At 34.5% G+C, this 19,190-nt stretch overlaps 2 protein-coding genes across 3 annotated transcripts in view; both read left to right on the top strand.

Moving 5' to 3' along the window:
- Window positions 1-19,190, top strand: part of LOC140450276 (probable ATP-dependent RNA helicase DHX35) — a 332,996-nt gene that overhangs the window by 100,815 nt on the left and 212,991 nt on the right. The window lies entirely within an intron of this gene.
- LOC140450274 (uncharacterized) lies at window positions 9,133-17,879 on the top strand. Of its 2 annotated transcripts, none has more exons than XM_072543801.1 (2): window positions 9,133-10,572; window positions 10,910-17,879. In XM_072543801.1, the coding sequence occupies exon 2, from the start codon at window positions 14,663-14,665 to the stop codon at window positions 17,627-17,629; it is 2,967 nt and encodes a 988-aa protein (XP_072399902.1). In that variant the 5' UTR covers window positions 9,133-10,572; window positions 10,910-14,662; the 3' UTR covers window positions 17,630-17,879. The 2 variants fall into 2 exon arrangements, with proteins under 2 accessions (XP_072399902.1, XP_072399901.1); XM_072543800.1 differs by having other exon boundaries at window positions 10,870-17,879.

Raw genomic sequence — 19,190 nt, 5'->3', positions numbered from 1 at the left:
CTTAACCGGGCTATTTAAATCTTTTTCGGAAAGAATTTTATAGGCGAGCTGTTTACTCCCATAAGTAGAGCATAAAACGACTATTTTTTTGCATTTCTAGTGCATTTTATTCGATTCCATATATTTTTCAAAGTTCAAATGTATTTTTTAAAATTTTTCTGAGCAAAAAGAACAATTTTGCCGAATCGCTTCGAAATAATTTTTTCGACATACCTCTCAAAATAAACATTTTTTAAAATTTTTCGAAAAATGCTTTCTTTTCGAGTTATTTACAATTATTTATTGAAAAAAAATTCCTTAATTAGTGATTTGGAATCTTTTTTTTTTAACTACTAAATGAATTACAATTCTACAAAAAGCTTATAATCTTTAAACCTTTAAGTATAAGCAATAATACTTTAACAAGGATAAATGGTTTCTATCTCGTTGAAAACATGGACCCAAATATTTCGAATATGATTTTCGAGCAGTCTACCGCAGTTGCAGCGTGTATACAGCAGTTGCAGAGCTACAGGCGCTCGAATCTTTTTGGCTTTTTTTTTAATAATGAAATATATATGTGAAATGATTTGATGTAGTTAGAATAAAATTAAATGACAAAATTGCAAGTTTTGCTTTGGAAAACTTGGCAAACAAATGAATGGATTCAAGCAAAAAAACAGTATTATTTTATTTCTTGATCCATTAGCTTATAGTTGAACAATGGAAAATAATTGTTTCGATTTTAATTATTTTGAAGGCGAAACTAGTTGAAAATGAAAACGATGTATAATTAATATTGTATTTTTATTTTATTATATTTTTCAATGAAAAATAAATTATATATTGATTAATATGTTTCACTGTAATTAACATTATTGTGGCATGGCAAAATATAAAAATAATTATATAATTTTTTTTCTAAATAAATTGTGAGTACCTAATATTTTTATTAAATAAATGTTTTAAATTTAAACAAAGATTTCTACGCGCCGCGCGCCTCTATCGCCGTAACCGCTGTACACTGTGTACACTCTTGAGGTAGACTGCTTCTTCCGCGTCCCTTTCCCCGTACCGGTCGCATCGCGTACCGTAAAAGACACAGTCCACTGCCAGCTACTGAAGAACGCAGACATTCATTTACTTTAGAAATTATATCGCATGTATTTTAAGTTTACTACAATAAAAACGTGAAATTCTCAAAGTTTGTACAAATTTATTACCATAAAAGTTGGTCCTTCGAGCCGGATTTGATACAAACTAGTGTTTAAACCCGATTTGATATCGGCAAATTGCAACAATTAGATTCGAAGAAGTTCCTACATTTATTTTAACGAACAACTTGAGACGAGACAGCAGTTGACCTTGGCTGGACAAGCGAAGCGGCGATACGTAGAGATATACCACAACAGACCCATTACAGGTTAGTGGATAATATTTACGGATAGATAGTGTGTATCACAATTGATCCCCCTTTAACATTTCATTCCTGTTTCTATCTGACAATATTTTTAACGATATTTGCCGGTTTTTATATTTTAATTTGAAATTTTACTTATTCAACTGTTACATTCATCTTAGAAGCAATACCGGCACAGTATTTATTACAATCATACATAGAATTATTAACAATTTTGACATTTCTTTTAAACATAAGATATTATAGCGATATATTTCTATTCTTTTTACTGAAATACATACATACAAGGTGTCGCAATTATACAAATATATATCAATTAACAATTGTTATATTTCCTTTAAACATAAGATATATTATAGCGATATATTTTTATTCCTTTCACTGAAATACATATATACGGGGTGTCACAATTATACAAATTTAAAATGGCTTGTGCTAAAACTAATCGTACTTCAATTAAATCAAGTCTCACTCGTTTTAGTAATTATTTTAACACTATTAAAGATTTGGAATGTGATGAAATCGATTTATACGAACTACAACAGCGATTAAATAAAGCTGAAACACTGCTAGACGATTTCAACACAGCTCAATCAACTATTGAAGCAGAAGATAAGAACTATGATGCTAATTGTGATGCTCATTCTCGCGACAGAGAGAAATTTGAAAACGATTATTACAAAATCATTGCAGCCACCAAAAAACTAACGAATTCCTTCATGAACACAAATAAAGTTGATAATAATGATAGTACTAGCTCTTCAGAAAGTAACTTCTCAAACATTCGCTTGCCTCAGTTATCCCTTCCTACTTTTGACGGGTCCTTTGATCAGTGGCTTTTCTTTAGAGATAGTTTCACATCCATTATACACGAAAATTCGTCTATGTCTAAAGTACAGAAATTTCACTACCTGAGGCTTTCCCTACAAGGAAAAGCAGCAGACAAGGTCAAATCATTACAATTGTGTGACGCGAATTATGACATTGCTTGGAAGCTACTTAAAGATCGATTTGAAGACAAACAATTTCTTATTAAAAATCACATTAAGGCTCTTTTTGATTTACCCACTCTAACAAAAGAATCTTATTACGGCTTAACATCAATTCGCGACGGAATCGAGAAGAACTTGAACGCATTAGAAGTGCTACAACGGCCTACTGAACATTGGGATGATTTAATCATATACCTTGTTACTAATAAATTCGATAACACTACTAAACGAGCTTCGGAATCGCGCACTGATGCTAGAAACATCCCAACCTTACAACATTTACTTACTTTCCTGGAAGAGCGCTGTCGTATTCTATCCTCAATAACTCAACATCAGGACGACACTGCATCGAAACAGCCACATAGGCAAACACGACCATTTGTTTCTACCACTACAACCAATTGTACTTTATGCAATGCAAGTCACAGTTTGTACACCTGTGACAAATTTTTGAAACTAACACCTCTTGAAAAATTAAATACTGCGAAACGTTTGAGATTATGTATCAACTGCCTAGGCACTAATCATGTAACACGAAACTGCAAATCTTCTGGTTGCAGAAAATGTGGGAAAATACACCACACTTTACTTCACTTTCAGAATAATGACACAGAGCACGTCAAAAAACAACACTGGATCTATTCCTAGCACACCGAATGAGATTGTCAGCTTGACAAGTAGTATTTCCTCACCACCTCAGACACTCCTTTCAACTGCTTGTATTACGGTGTTTGACAACGTCAACAATCCACATCAGTGTAGAGTGCTTCTTGATAGTGGAAGCCAAATAAACTTCATTTCTGAGAAACTTTCCAATATTCTACAATTGCCTAAAACTCAAATTGATACTTCCATATCCGGAATAAATCAACTGCAAACTAAGGTTACATACTCCATTTCTTTACTTTTCAAATCCAACATTAACAATTTTCAAAGACGTATAACTTGTGTTGTCTTAACTCGCATTACAGATAACATGCCTTCCTTGCCAATTAGTACTGACAAACTACGCATTCCAGAAAATATTACTTTGGCTGATTCTGAGTTTAACAAACCTGCTCCTATTGACTTACTGATAGGAGCAGATATATTCTGGGATCTAATAAGCATAGGGCAAATTAAACTGGGTCGTAATCTACCCATTCTACAAAAAACCAACACATATACAAGTTTACACTGTTCTGTAACAAACAACTTGGATACACAACTTTCCAAATTTTGGGAAATAGAAGAATATCCAAAAACTGAATTTCTTTCTGACGAAGAAAACTACTGTGAACAACATTTCAAAGAAAATGTAACTCAAGACGCAGATGGACGTTTTATCGTCACAATTCCACTCAAAAAATCAATTTCTGAACTTGGAGATTCCAGAACTGCAGCAACTAACAGATTTTTTACATTGGAGCATAAATTGCTTAAAAACAATGATATGCGGTTACAATACCATCAATTCATTAAGGAATACATTGATCTTGGGCACATGTCTTTGGCTGAAGATCAAGATGACAAAAACGGTTTCTTTCTTCCACATCATTGTGTGCTTAAGGCTGAATCTACTACTACACAACTTCGTGTCGTTTTTGATGGTTCAGCTAAAAGTTCGACCGGTGTTTCACTTAATGACCTTATGATGGTCGGTCCAAACGTACAAGACAACTTATTTTACATATTATTGCGCTTTAGAAAACACAACTACGTCTTGAGCGCGGACGTAGCAAAAATGTATCGTCAGGTACTGGTACAAGAATCTCAACGCAACCTTCAAAAGATTCTATGGCGTTTTAACGCTAATGATAGCATTCTAGTATACACCTTAAACACTGTGACATACGGATTAGCTTCTGCCTCGTTTCTTGCCATTAGATCACTTCAAGAAGTCGCTCATAGAAACATGAATAGTTTTCCTAAAATCTCTAATATCATTTTACACGATTTTTATGTTGACGATCTCCTAACAGGTGCAGAAACTGTAAATGAAATCATACAAATTAAAGAACAAATCACTAGTCTACTTCTACGTCACGGATTTCCATTGAGAAAATGGATCTCAAATGATCCAGCCTCATTGTCCAATTCCAACCAAACCCCTTTGCACATTGGTGAAGGTGACCAAACCAAAACACTTGGTTTACTTTGGAATCTCAACGTCGATTGCCTACAATACTCGATCAGTGGATTAACTCCTCCTTTCAGAATTACAAAAAGACAAATCTTGTCATCAACTGCACAGATTTTCGACCCTCTTGGACTTCTATCACCAGTCACTGTCACTGCTAAAATCATACTCCAAGAGCTTTGGAAGCTCAAAATATCATGGGATGAAACTGTACCTGCTGACTTATACACGACTTGGTCTAAATATCATTCTCAATTACAATTACTCAACTCTATTAAAATACCACGACAAGTGTCTTGTCCAAACCCAACCTCAGTGGAACTGCACGGGTTCTGCGATGCTTCGCAGCACGCCTACGGTGCATCAATATACATACGTTGCTGTGATACATTGGGAAATTTTACTTCCAACTTGTACTGTGCCAAAACACGGGTCGCTCCCCTCAAAACTTTAACTATTCCACGATTGGAGCTTTCTGGCGCTGTTTTACTGGCACAACTTGTTAGCAAAGTAACTTCTTCTTGTGAGTTTGATTTCCAAAACATTTACTACTGGATTGATTCCACAATATGTCTATCATGGATCAATTCATCCCCACATATATTGAAGACCTTTGTCGCTAACAGAGTGGCAACCATTCAGCAACTGTCGAATGTCACTTCATGGTGTTATGTAAATACTAAGGACAATCCTGCAGATTTACTGACACGTGGTATGACACCTTCTAACTTAGCTTCCTCAAATTTTTGGTTTCATGGACCTTCTTGGTTGATTCAAACTGAATCTCAATGGCCAACTAACAATACTCAACAATCTTCTATGATTCTTACTGAAAACCTTCCTGAAGTTCGAAACACGAACTTTTCTCTTATCAACATTGTCAACATATTCGACACTTACATTATTGAGTTGATCAACAAACATTCTTCATTCTTTAAATTATAGCGTATATTCGCTTATGTTTTAAGATATATGAACAATCTTAGAATTCATGAGATCTCCTCTAGACAGCTTGGTCCTCTAACGGTCGTTGAACAGCATCAAGCGCTTTTCTTTTTGATTCGTGCGGTACAGCGTTACCATTTATCTGAAGAATATCACCAGTTATCTTCTTCTAAACCTCTTAATCGAAGGAGTAAATTATTATCCCTACATCCCTTCTTCGACACCACACACAAGGTGATACGTGTTGGAGGTCGACTACAACACTCCAATTTTGATTTGGATAAAAGACATCCAATTATTCTCCCTTCAAAATGTCACCTTACAACTATCATAGCACGCTCTGAACATATTAGACTTTTACACACTGGACCACAAGCTCTCTTATCAGTTCTGAAAGAGAGATTTTGGCCTCTAGGAGGACGCAACCTGGTGAAACGTGTGGTTCGCGAATGCATACAATGTTTTAAGGTAAACCCCAAACCTGAATCACACCTCATGGGAAATATTCCTGCTTCTCGCGTCACTCCTTCCAGGCCTTTCTCGATAACTGGTTTAGACTATGGTGGCCCATTCCTACTACGTGATCGTAAGGGTAGAAATTTCAAAACAACTAGAGCTTACATTTCACTTTTCGTGTGCTTCGCCACAAAGGCTGTATACTTAGAGTTAGTCAGTGATCTCACAACTGAGTGCTTCCTGGCATGTCTACGTCGTTTCACTTCGAGACGTGGTAAATGCAATGAAATACATTCTGACAATGCGACTACATTCGTAGGAGCTAACAACGAATTAAACAAATTTCTTTCTTGTAACGCGAATAGCATCGCAAATGGTTTATCACAAGATGGTATTCAGTGGAAGTTTATACCTCCCAATTCTCCTCACTTCGGGGGCATTTGGGAGGCTGGAATTAAATCTACAAAACAACATTTAAAAAGGGTACTGGGCAATGCTTCATTAACTTTTGAAGAATTTAATACAGTATTGTGTCAGATAGAAGCCTGCCTCAATTCCCGTCCTCTTTGTCCTCTTTCACACGATCCCAATGATCTAACTCCTCTCACACCCGCACACTTTCTGATTGGAGACAACCTGATGGCGCCACCCGATCGCCAGTTACATGATGTGGCTGAAAACTGACTTTCAAGGTTTCAACGACTACTATCTATGGTGCAGCATTTTTGGACCAGGTGGTCCAAGGAATATGTATCCTCCTTACAAGCCCGTCTCAAATGGAAGACAAATTTTCCACAATTAATCAACGTTGGCGCTATGGTCCTCATTAAAGAAGATGGAGTCCCACCACTAAAATGGAAATTAGGACGAATTTCCAAACTACACACTGGCGATGATCAAGTCATTCGTGCCGTCACCGTAAAGACTGCTACCAGTGAATTGAAACGTGCTGTGACCAAAATTTGTGTTTTGCCGAACTAGCTTATTTTCTTTCGAACCCCTACAGTGCTTCAAGGCCGAGACTCAATGTTAGTGCCAAAACCGGGCCTGTTTAAAACACGTGACAGCAAGGCGAAAGATGCTCCGTTTCTTCCGCGTCCCTTTCCCCGTACCGGTCGCATCGCGTACCGTAAAAGACACAGTCCACTGCCAGCTACTGAAGAACGCAGACATTCATTTACTTTAGAAATTATATCGCATGTATTTTAAGTTTACTACAATAAAAACGTGAAATTCTCAAAGTTTGTACAAATTTATTACCAAACCTCTTGATTGAGATTTATCTTTGTCAAATTATTCTTACTCGTACTTAAATGTTTAAAGATTGCAATGCTTTTTGTAGAATTGCAATTCATTTAGTAGGTGTTTAGAAAAAAAAACACAAAAATTGTAACCTTCGAACGACCCATCAGAAACAGTGAGCGCCAATGGGAAACTAACAACTTTTTTTTGGGGCTAATTATTGTGCATGGTTTAGCTCAGTCTGTCGGGTGTGAGAACGTCTTATCTTAGGAGTAAATCTGAAAAATGAGTTTGACTGAGACAAATAAACCAAGTAGGTAATTAACTAACCACATTTATTGTACATAAATAATATAAAAAAATTTAATATTAAATTAAAATCAAAGCAAATCTTGCCTAAAGTTTCCAAGAATTTTAAAATGATACTTATTGCTTCATGTGGTTGACAGAACAACTTGCTGATGGCTTCTAATATTGGCTGGATGGATTGTAGAATGAGTAACTTTCAGGTTGGTGGAGAGCGGGATCTATTCCGTTGTAACTATTGAGTTCTGCATATCTGCTATGCTGCTGCGGTTGTCATCACAACATGGAGAAACAGGAAAAATTTATTTTAGGCGCAAAAACCCAATAAAAGAATTAGTAATATAAATGAATTTTCAATCCAAGCATTCCTTTCTATAGATGAACGATATTTATAAAAAAATATGCCACTTCTACAGAATTGAAGTGTCACGAGAGAACAGAGCTGTCAACTGACAAATAGAGTTCGTCGACTGAAGTGGGGCATAGAAATTTATATATGTTTTATCTCATAGAACATAATGGGGTCTTATTACAGGGAATTAGAATAATAAGTGAAAATTAAAATTGGAATTTAGGTTATGATAGATTATTTAGTATACTTATAGAAAGTTGAATGAAGAGTTGGGCGCCAACTATTTTTAGAATAAAAATAGTAAAATGAAAGAGGAAGTTAATAAATGAACAAAATCGAAGGAAATTGAAATAAAATAATTATTTAAAAAAAAATAACGTTTATACGTTACAAAATCACTAATTAATACATTTTTCGAAAAATTACGGTGAAATCGGTTTTTTTAAGTTATTTGGCAATTACAATTGCCAACCCACTTAAAAGAATATAAAAAATACATTTGAACTTAAAAAAACAAAAGTTTTGGTGTATTAAAAATGCAAAAAAAAATTAGTCAGTATATTCAGTTTAGTAGATAGGCTACCTATGTCTGAGCACATCCCCTAAATCGCATCCCCTAAAATCGCAACCCCCGGTCGTAAGTTCCAAACGGCTTAACGTAGGATGACGTACGAGGGCTCGTTGGAAAGGGGATGAAAAATGGGGTTGAATGCAGTATGTGCCGTGCGCATCGGAGCATGCCAAAAGGTCATTACGTCATATCTTTGTTTCTATTGGTCCGATCGTGACGTACGAGGGCTCGTTGGAACGGGGAGGAGACGGGGAATACTTTGACACAAAAAACAAAGATGGCAGCATTGCCAAATGGGCGCTAGAACGTATCTTCGTTGCTATTGGCATGATTTTGACGTATGAGGTGTCAAATGAAAGCGTTGGTGACACACAGAAGCCATGTCAACGATCAGTATGAACATTCTTCTTCTTCTTCTTTTCCGTACAGTGCCTAAGAGAACGTGACATTCGACGTAGAACGTGACATGCGATGCAGAACGTGAAATGTCGCGTGAAATGACGTGACATTCGACGCAGGACGTGACATTCGACGTAGGACGTGACATTCGACGCAGAACGTGAAATGTCGCGTGACATTCGACGCAGGACGTGACATTCGACGCAGAACGTGAAATGTTACGTGACATTCGACGTAGAACGTGACAGCTATGTGACATTCAACGCAGGACGTGACATTCGATGCAGAACGTGAAATGTCACGTGACATTCGACGTAGAACGTGACAGTTATGTGACATTCGACGCAGGACGTGACATTCGACGCAGAACGTGAAATGACGTGACATTCGATACAGAATGTAACAGGGTATCAAAGAGATCTTATACATAGAATTTTATTAAATTAGACATCACAATGTAATTCATCATTCAAAATCCTTTAATTTGATGGGTCATACGTCGATTTCCGCTTATCCGTTCAAAAGATATATGGTAAGGTGTCATAACGACCGTTGTAATAACTTGGTCGAACTATAAATGCTTATTTATTGTTATTGACGGTAAAACAAAACCATTGGCATAGAAAAATCTCTTATCGCAGTTTGATCTCTAGCAAACCCTAACTCGCTCAATTTTGCACCAAGTGCTCCGTGCAGTATACCATTAGAAAGGTATTTTCATGTATATTACGAAAATTACCGACCAAGTGCGATACGGTCATTATTTATGGCTAAAAACATCATAAAACGAACCAACGTCAAATTCCCAATTCTCTTGTACTAATACAAATTATATCTTTATAAAATTTATCTAGAAACTTGCCATATAAAACGTGACATTCTACGTAGAACATATTCAGTAGTAATGCGTAGGAGAAATATACATATCTTTCATTAAAATATCTTTTATTATTGAGTTACATATAGCTACAAGTTATATATACAACACTGAAACTTTTTTATTAAAAAAAAAGACATAGACATGTACAAGTATTGTTTATTTACATTACATTAGACAATAAGGCATGTAAACAGACAAGCACCTTGATTTATACTAATTTCCAAAAATTGTTAATACAGTTATTTATACAAAAATCCAAACACACACACATCTTCTGACTGAAGAAGTTTTTGTGTAATATTAACCGTATTTTTATAAAACATGTATTATATGGATAAAATTAGTATTAATCAAAGAATTGAAATTATATACAGAAATATATTAAATATGTTAAAAGATAGTGCATTTGTTAGCAAAACCGGATGAAGCCTCGTGATAACGCGGTACCGCATAATTCAAAACACGTAAACAAGTGTGATAACAAATTTTATTTTAATCATTGGAAAAACAAGTACACCGGAAAGAAAACCGCAGTTGCTACATTTTGTAAAATGTATGATGATATCAGCAACCACATTAACAAAATTCTAAATTGATAACAACGATTCGCTTACCGCAATATCTATTTATTGTATACCATAAAAATTAGTTGAAGAAATAAAAATAAATATATAAATATGAGCATTTCTAGAACATAAGGTGTTGCTTATCAATGAAACGAATCAGTTGATGGTACCGTAGGCGCATTAGGTTGACGCAACTTGGGCTCGCGTGGGGCGATATGCTGCTCTGTTCTTTAAAAGACCGAGGAGCGCATACGGTGTCACAGTTCGCATCGCAAACATACAACAACAACAACAAGTTCGCAGTAGTCAATACGGTGTGCAGTGACTTACATATATCTGATAAAGGTAAGCGGTTTTTGTCTTTTGTATATTTCTATGTATTTATTATGTCCTTTTTATCATTGTATTTTATGAGAATTGTACATCTCTCTTTTCGTATTTCATGCAGTATTTATTATGTCCTTTTTATCTATTTGGGTGTTGTAAAACATTTCACGTCTGCTATTTTTTATAAGAAGTATTCTCCGCTATTCGTATTTCGATTTCTTGTAGTATATGGTTCTTCTCTATTGCCGAGTATGTAATGCATCTCTCCATTCACGTTAAGCGGAAAAACTATAGTTTGTTCTATTGTTGTTGTAGATGGATCTATCAAAACTAAATAATTCATCCTTGGTTGCAGAACGTAAGCCAATAAAAAAACTTAAAGATCTGCAAATTGGAGAAAAATTTACCATTCACAGTGCAAAGGTGGTAACAACACAATTTGGGGATACAGTTCTGCTGGATTTGGGCGCTGAAGTTGTTTTCTTACCACAGCGGGTAACCAAAGCCTACCAAGCAGCAATAACGGACCTCAACAGCGGAAACTATTCGCTGATATACGAAGGGGAAGTTGATATTGGAAAAAGCAGACTCCTAGCATCCTTTAAGATAGTTGAATAAGGTAAGTGATTTTTTCTTATTGTTTGTCTGTGTGAGTAGCCATAGCCATGCATATAAAACAAGTGATTAAACAGTCTGATGATTTGATGCACATTATTAAAAAGCTTAGTAAAATAATTTTCGATAAATTCACTGAAAGAGATCGTAAAGTTTGGACAAGACGGCTAAATAGTCAAATTTTTAGATGTAGTAAAGTAATTAAAAACAATAGACTATCCGTAGGAACAGTTAGAAAATTGCAAACTTACATAGGACATTTTAAGCATTTTAGACAAATTATTTTAAATTTTAATAATAAGTACGTTGGGTTGGGGCTTAATTCAAAATTACGCAATAGAGTTAAATGGGAAAATGTTATTTCGTGTTTTGCTAGTCGAATTAAAACTGGAGTTATAGTTAATTTAGTGCATAAGGACTTAACACAGTTCCTAAATGATTGTTATATTATTTTTAGCAGAAAAATTAAAATTATTTTAAAAACAAATAGAATTCTTAAAGTTAATACTACATTTTGCGGCGAATTCATTAAAAAATCAAGTGATACCGAAAGTTTAGATTTAAAATATTTTAACACTAAAAATGCTATTATAGACACATCGACCGATTTACATCTTTGGTTTAGTGAAAATGTTAAGGATAAAATTTTTACAAAGCTGTCTGAATTTGCAGAAAAAGATTCGGGTGCTGCTCTGTCTAAAGTAATCTCATTAGAAGTCAATATTAACACCTACACTGCCACCATAGTGAGAAAAAGAGGGTCCTTCTGGCCGTAAATATTTTCCCCTCTATATACACACACAATTAAAAACTAAGCATATATTTACACGTTTCTTTTCAAAAAAACGTTACTTTGCGCTTGTTAGAGATGAGAATCACCATATGATTCACGCGGCCTTGTTGGCTGATATCGTTTATTACAGCCGTGTGCATCATATGCCGATTCACACAAAAACAAGTCCATATAATTCACGCGGTCTTGTTATCTGATATCGTTTATTACAATTTTATGCCCATTCCCACAAGATGAGTCATTTCTTGCAAAAATGCATTTTCGCAAATTTCGCTATAAATGGATATTATTCATTTCCAAGCGTTAGCCCGTAGGTGTTAGTCGATTTCTCTGAGTATTTTGTGTAAATCTTTATACTGTGAAAATGAATTACGAAAAAGAACAAGAAAAATTAAATCGTCTGTGGCAGGAATATCTTTCAGATGAAGATAATGAACCATTTGAAGATTCTGATGATGAGTTTCTCCCTAGTAATTCTGATAGTTCTTTAGATAATGAACCAATTAAAAAAAAAGTAAAATTAATAAATCAACCAAGTACTTCTGGCACATCAAGAAATATATCTGATAGTGTAATGGAAACAATAAATAATGTTATTGAAAACAATTTAGAAGAAAGTGAAGATGAGGATAAAGAAAGTGAACACATGATAATAGTGCGAATTTATCGTGGAAAGACGTGAGTGGACAGTATATGAAATTATTTGATTTCACTGAAATAGATGTTGGTGTAAAAGCAGAACTACACGGTGAATATTTTGATAAAGGTCCTTTAAATTTTTATGAGTTATTTCTTACTGACGAGGTATTGGAATTAATGGTGACGGAAACAAACAGGTATGCAAATCAGCTAAAAAGTACTGTAAAATTACCCCATGCCAGAATTTCTGAATGGCGTGATACAAATGTTGAGGAAATAAAATGTTTTATTGGGATCTTGATTTGGATGGGCTTATGTCGTTTTCCTACAATTGAAAGTTATTGGTCTAAAAGTAGTCTGTACGATAATAAAATGAAAAATTTGATGCCTCGCAACCGTTTCCAATTATTACTCAAGACATGGCATTTTCATAACAACGAAATAATAACAGATGATAGATTACAAAAAATTTCTCCTTTGACAAACCTGTTGATAAAAAATTTTCAAAAACATGTTGTTCCCAAAGAGAATATATGTATAGACGAATCATTAATACCATTTAGAGGACGGTTGAGTTTTCGGCAATATATTAGTAATAAAAGACATAAATTTGGTATAAAACTGTACAAATTATGCATTGAAAAAGGATACACCTATAACTTTCAAATTTATTGTGGCAAGGATAAACTACCAAATCAATCGTCCTCTGAAAATGTAGTACTGACTTTGTCTAATAACCTACTGGATAAGGGACGTACAATTTATACAGATAATTATTACACCAGTATTTCTCTAGCCCATAAATTACAGAACAGAAACACTCATTTAGTTGGAACTCTGAGAATCAACCGAAAATTAAATCCCAAACATATAATTGATACAAAATTGCAAAAAGGACAAACAGTTGCAGCTGAAAGTAATACAGGAGTGGTGATTCAAAAATGGAAAGACAAACGCGATCTTTATACTCTAAGTACAAAACACACTGCCGAACTCACAGAAGACAGCCAAAAGCCAAAAGTTGTAACTGACTACAATAAACATAAAATATACATCGATATGTCTGACCAAATGAAAACATACACCACCTCATTGAGAAAGGGAGTAAAGTGGTATAGAAAGTTAGCAATTGAACTGCTTGTGGGTACTACGTTAGTAAATTCGTATATATTACACCAAGAAGTTTCAAATGAAAAAATGACTATAACAAAATTCAAAGGGAACCTTGTAGTAAGCCTAGTAAAGTCCATTCAACAAAACCCTAATCCTAACGACAGTCATTTGTTGGAAGACGTAGGTTCCAGTAATCGTCGAAGGTGTGTTGTTTGTTATGAAAATATTGCTAAAACTGGACGAAAAAACGCTCAATTGAAAACTCCTCAGTCAAGATATCTTTGTACAAAATGTAATAAGCATTATTGTTTGAGTTGTTTTTTTGAAATACACAAATGTACAAAATAAACGTAACTTTTAAAATTTTGCAATTTTTATTAATAAATAAAGATTTTGTTAATTTCTTATTAAAATAAAAATGTATGAAAATGATAATTTTCGTTAAAAAATAAATAAATAATAGTTGACTTGAGTATACAGTTTTTATCAGTAACCCACTTTTCAGGCTGTGAGAATCAAACATTGGTTAACATATTTCAGAGGCCAAATAGAGTTTCTGTTGCTTACAGCCGTCTATTTTTAAACTGCATTAACGATACATTGATATGAGAGACCAAAACTGCTTCTCGCAGCTTTTATAATTTGTGATGCGTGAGAATCGATATTTGATTCTCGTGGCTGTAAAGTCATATTACCCGTGCATCACGTTATGCTTCTCATGGCAGTGAAAGTGTTAATAAAGTAGAAATAGGAAACGGTTCATCGTTCATTGACTTGCCAATAGAGATTCAGAAAAAACGAGCGTGCATTAATGTGCATAACGTTGATCAGGCTTGTTTTTATTGGTCGATTGTTAGCGCTCTGTATCCAGTTCCTACAAATCCACAACGAGTTTCGAAATATCCACATTATTCTACTGTTTTGCAAACGGATAAATTAGAAAGCCCAATGCCATTAAACCAAATTTCAAAATTCGAAAAATTAAACGCCATATCAGTTAATGTTTTTGTCTTAGAATTAAATGTAGTTAAGGACAAACAATTTTACGAAGTACTACCTGCCAGACTGACACCGCAAAAGATGGAAAAGCATGTTAATTTGCTGCTAGTACAAGATAAATATTTTCCAAAATTAAACGATTACGATGTTCTTCCAGAAGATGACGATCAGACTGAAATACGCCTTCATTATTGTTGGATTAAAGATTTAGGAAAATTAGTAAAATCGCAATTAAACAAAGACACACGTAAAAAATATATATGTGATAGATGTTTGAACTATTTTAGCAGTGAAAGCAAACTAGCAGAGCACGAAGAAATGTGTTCAGATGTGAATAAATGCAGAATGACTGTTCCTAAATATGATCATGTGGCTTTTCGCAATTTTACATACAAACAAACAACTCCGTTTATAGTTTATGCCGATTTTGAATGTCAATTACATAATTTTACAGATTCCAATGTCACAGTGAGTAAAACAGCAAAATATCAGAAACATGTACCTTTTAGTGCAGGTTATTATTTGAAATGTGCTTACGATGATAGTTTATCTTATTTTAATAGCTATAGAGGTGAAAATTGCATGGAGTGGTTCGCAAAAGAAATGGCTGAAATTTCCACATTTGTAAATTCCAAAATAAAGACAATTGTACCTATGGTCGAAAAGCCCAACACAAATATGGCAACTGTTTGCCATATTTGTGGCAAACGCTTTTTGGCTACAGATACAATTGTTGTAGATCACGATCATTTTACGGGACAAGTACGGGGATTTGCGCACCAAGCATGTAATTTGAACTTTAAAAAATTGTTTGTCGTCCCAATCGTATTTCATAATTTTAGTGGCTACGACTCGCATTTTATGATTATAGATCTTTGCAAGCATGGGCACTTGAGCTTACTTCCCATTAATAAAGAAAAATATATTTCATTTACATTACAATCTGACGAACATCAAATTAAATTACGATTTATTGATTCACTTAGATTTATGGGAGCTTCACTCGATGAATTGGCATCTCTTTTAGATATATCAGAAAAGAAGATTTTAAAACGAGAATTTAGTCAATTAGATAATGATACATTTAATTTGTTAACTTGTAAAGGAGTATTTTGTTACGATTATATTGATAGTTTGGAAAAATTGGATGAAACTTCTTTACCCACAATTAACCATTTTTATAATAAGTTAAATAATGAATACATTAGTGAAGAGAAGTATGCTCATGCCCAAAATGTTTGGCAGAAATTTAATTGTAAAAATTTGGGGGAATACAGCGATTTGTATTTAAAAACAGATATTCTGCTGTTGGCTGATGTGTTTGAGCAGTTTCGACAAAAATGTCGAGACACATATAAATTAGATCCAGCATGGTATTATACTATGCCAGGATACACTTGGGATTGTATGTTGAGATACACACAATGTAAATTAGAATTGCTAAAAGATGTGGATATGATCTTGTTTATGGAAAAAGCCATAAGAGGTGGGATATCTGTTTGTAGCAACAGATATTCGGAGGCCAACAACAAATACATTTCGTCGTATGATCCCACACGGTCCTCTAAGTACATCCTCTATTTAGATGTAAACAATCTGTATGGCTGGGCCATGAGTGAAGCTTTACCAATAGGAGGATTCAAGTGGATCGAAGACGTAACCAAATTTGGTGTTGGTAATCTTCCCGAAGGCCATATAGATATTATGTCAATACAGGATGATGCAAAGAAGGGCTATTTTTTCCAAGTTGACTTGGAGTATCCACGCGAATTACACGACAAACATAAAGATTTTCCATTTGCTGCCGAACACCGCATTCCGCCCGGTTCAAAATTACCGAAGTTAATACCAACCTTATATCCCAAAACAAAATATATTATGCATTATAGAAATCTTAAACAGGCATTAGCCAACGGGTTAATTTTAACAAAGATACATAAGGTTTTAAAATTTAATCAATCTGCGTGGCTGCGACCGTATATCGAGTTAAATACAAATTTACGGGCGGCAGCCACCAACAGTTTTGAGAAAAATTTGTTCAAATTGATGAATAATGCTGTGTTCGGCAAGACCATGGAGAACATAAGACGTCATCGTATTGTAAAATTATGTAAAAAATGGCATGGAAGGTACGGAGCCAGAAATCTGATTGCAAGTAGTCGGTTTCATAGTCGTACAATCTTTAGCGAAAATTTGGTTGCCATTGAACTAAAGAAAGCAGAGGTATGTTTTAATAAACCCCTGTATATAGGCGCAGCAATCCTCGATATATCCAAATTATGTATGTATGATTTTCACTACAACTTTATGCTTCCAACGATGGGAGAGAAAAACTGTTCATTGCTGTACATGGATACAGATAGCTTTATTTATGAATTGCAATGTTCAGATGCATATAGAGAGGTTTTAAAGGCGCATCCAAGTAAATTCGATACCTCCGACTATGCCGAAAACAACCCATACGAAATAGAAAGGTTAAATAAAAAAATCCCCGGATTAATGAAGGATGAGGCAAATGGCAAAATAATTACACATTTTATTGGATTACGATCAAAAATGTACACATTTAAACTGCAAATAACTGACGAGGAGAGGGAAAAAGAGAGACAGCGTCTAGAAAGAAAACAACTAAACAAAGAGAGAATTGAATGTGACATAGGAAATTTGGGAATAACGAAAAAAGCAAAAGGAGTGAAATATAACGTCGTTCGAAATAAAATTACGTACGAAGACTATGAAAAATGTCTTAAAGAATTCAAAATTCAAACCGCGAGCCAAAGATGTATTCGGTCGTACCAACACTCAGTATTCAGCATCGAGCAATCCAAAACGGCTCTAAGTCCTTATGACGATAAGCGGTACTTAATACCAAAATCATTTAATACGCTTCCGTGGGGACATTATCTTGTTGAATAACATGTATTTGTTGTTGCAGAAAAACAGATAATTGGTGACAAAATTCGTTTGATCATGTCTTGTTTGATACTACTTGGTTCTTTCAATGTAGATGCACTATGCATAAATAATTATCTTCTTTTAGTATATGGCTACTCATAAGAACAAAAAGAGAAAAGATCACTTATCGCAAAGTTTTTGTAAATTGTAGTTTTGTAAATATAGAAAATAGTATTAATTTTATAATGTAAGTTTTAATAATAAATTTGTGTAATCTTACATTTTTTTGGTTTTATTTATGTTAGATTACAAATAAAAGACAACATATTTATATTAATATTATTTATTCAGTTAAATCATTTACAACTTTAATTTTATAATAATATACAAATTCCTTTAAAGCTAAACTTAACAAAGTGTTTGGACAAATATTGCAATATGCTGCGAAGGCTTCAACTGGTCCATGTAAAGAGTCTATAGCACCAAAATTGTTCTTGATGAAAGTTGAAATGTTTATATAGTATTCGTGAAATTGTAAACTCTTTAACAGCACCACTCTATGCGACATCATGCTCTGGTCTGCTTCTATAATTTGGTTGACGTCATCTTCCCACAAATAAAATGCGGCTCCAAATTTCTCGATTGTCAGCAACTTTACATTTTCCATCACCAATTGTCTTAGTTTGCAAAAATCACCACACATAAATTCGATGGGATCATACTCATCTGCATAAGTCGGTAGATCTGCTTGGAAAAAATCACTCATTTTTTCTTTAAACCACTCAATTATGGCTTCCCACTCGAATGTGCTTAAACTGATTCTGTTAAAATTACCATGTTTACACAGAATGATGGATGGTGAAAAATCTCGAGCTGGAGATAGACCAATTTTTATATGGAGAGAGCTCATTGGATATGTAGTTTCCAATAAACAATATACTTCATTTGTGGCTGCTGCTTCAAATTTTGCCAATACTCGATCTAATTCGGCGCCAGGACTAGGCGGTTGACCATCTTCATCGTAGCCAAATTCTATACTAAATTCACTGCTATCATCATCGAAATTAACAGGCTGACTGTCATAACCACTATCTTGAGAGCTCATCATCATCTTGTTTCGAATACCGTTGACGAAATGGGTGTAAACTGAACATCGTAGTTTGTCTTAAATTTATACTTTTGTCATCCCCCACTCCTTGTGGTTAATTGTAAGCCTTTTTTAGAAAAGTGTATGTCTACGCGGCGAATCGAAATATAGATCCTCAAACTATATTCGATTTATTTATCCAGCTGTTGTGTTTGCTATCCATTCCTAACCATTTCACATACATCTTATTGCCTTTTCGTCTGAGTACTTTTTCGACCAGATATATGTCAGGGTTTGATGTTTTCTGCAATTCTTCTTCGTAAAAACCGCCACTAATCGGCGCACCTTGCATGTCTTCGAGCAAATACGTTATAGGATTTGTTATCTTAACTTGTACAATTTTAAATAATTCAGTAGTCCAATTGGGCGTGTATGCCTTTTCGAAGAAATGTTTTGCCTTTGATACACGTACAATGTCGCCAACTTTAAACTTTC

The sequence above is a fragment of the Diabrotica undecimpunctata genome, chromosome 9, assembly GCF_040954645.1.
Source record: "Diabrotica undecimpunctata isolate CICGRU chromosome 9, icDiaUnde3, whole genome shotgun sequence".
NCBI lineage: Eukaryota > Metazoa > Arthropoda > Insecta > Coleoptera > Chrysomelidae > Diabrotica > Diabrotica undecimpunctata.
The sequence above is the reverse complement of the archived record's forward strand: the minus strand, read 5'-3'. Positions and strand labels throughout refer to the sequence as shown.

Coding starts and splice junctions, on each gene's coding strand:
- LOC140450274 (XM_072543801.1), top strand. CDS start 14,663: ATGCCATTAAACCAAATTTCAAAATTCGAAAAATTAAACGCCATATCA.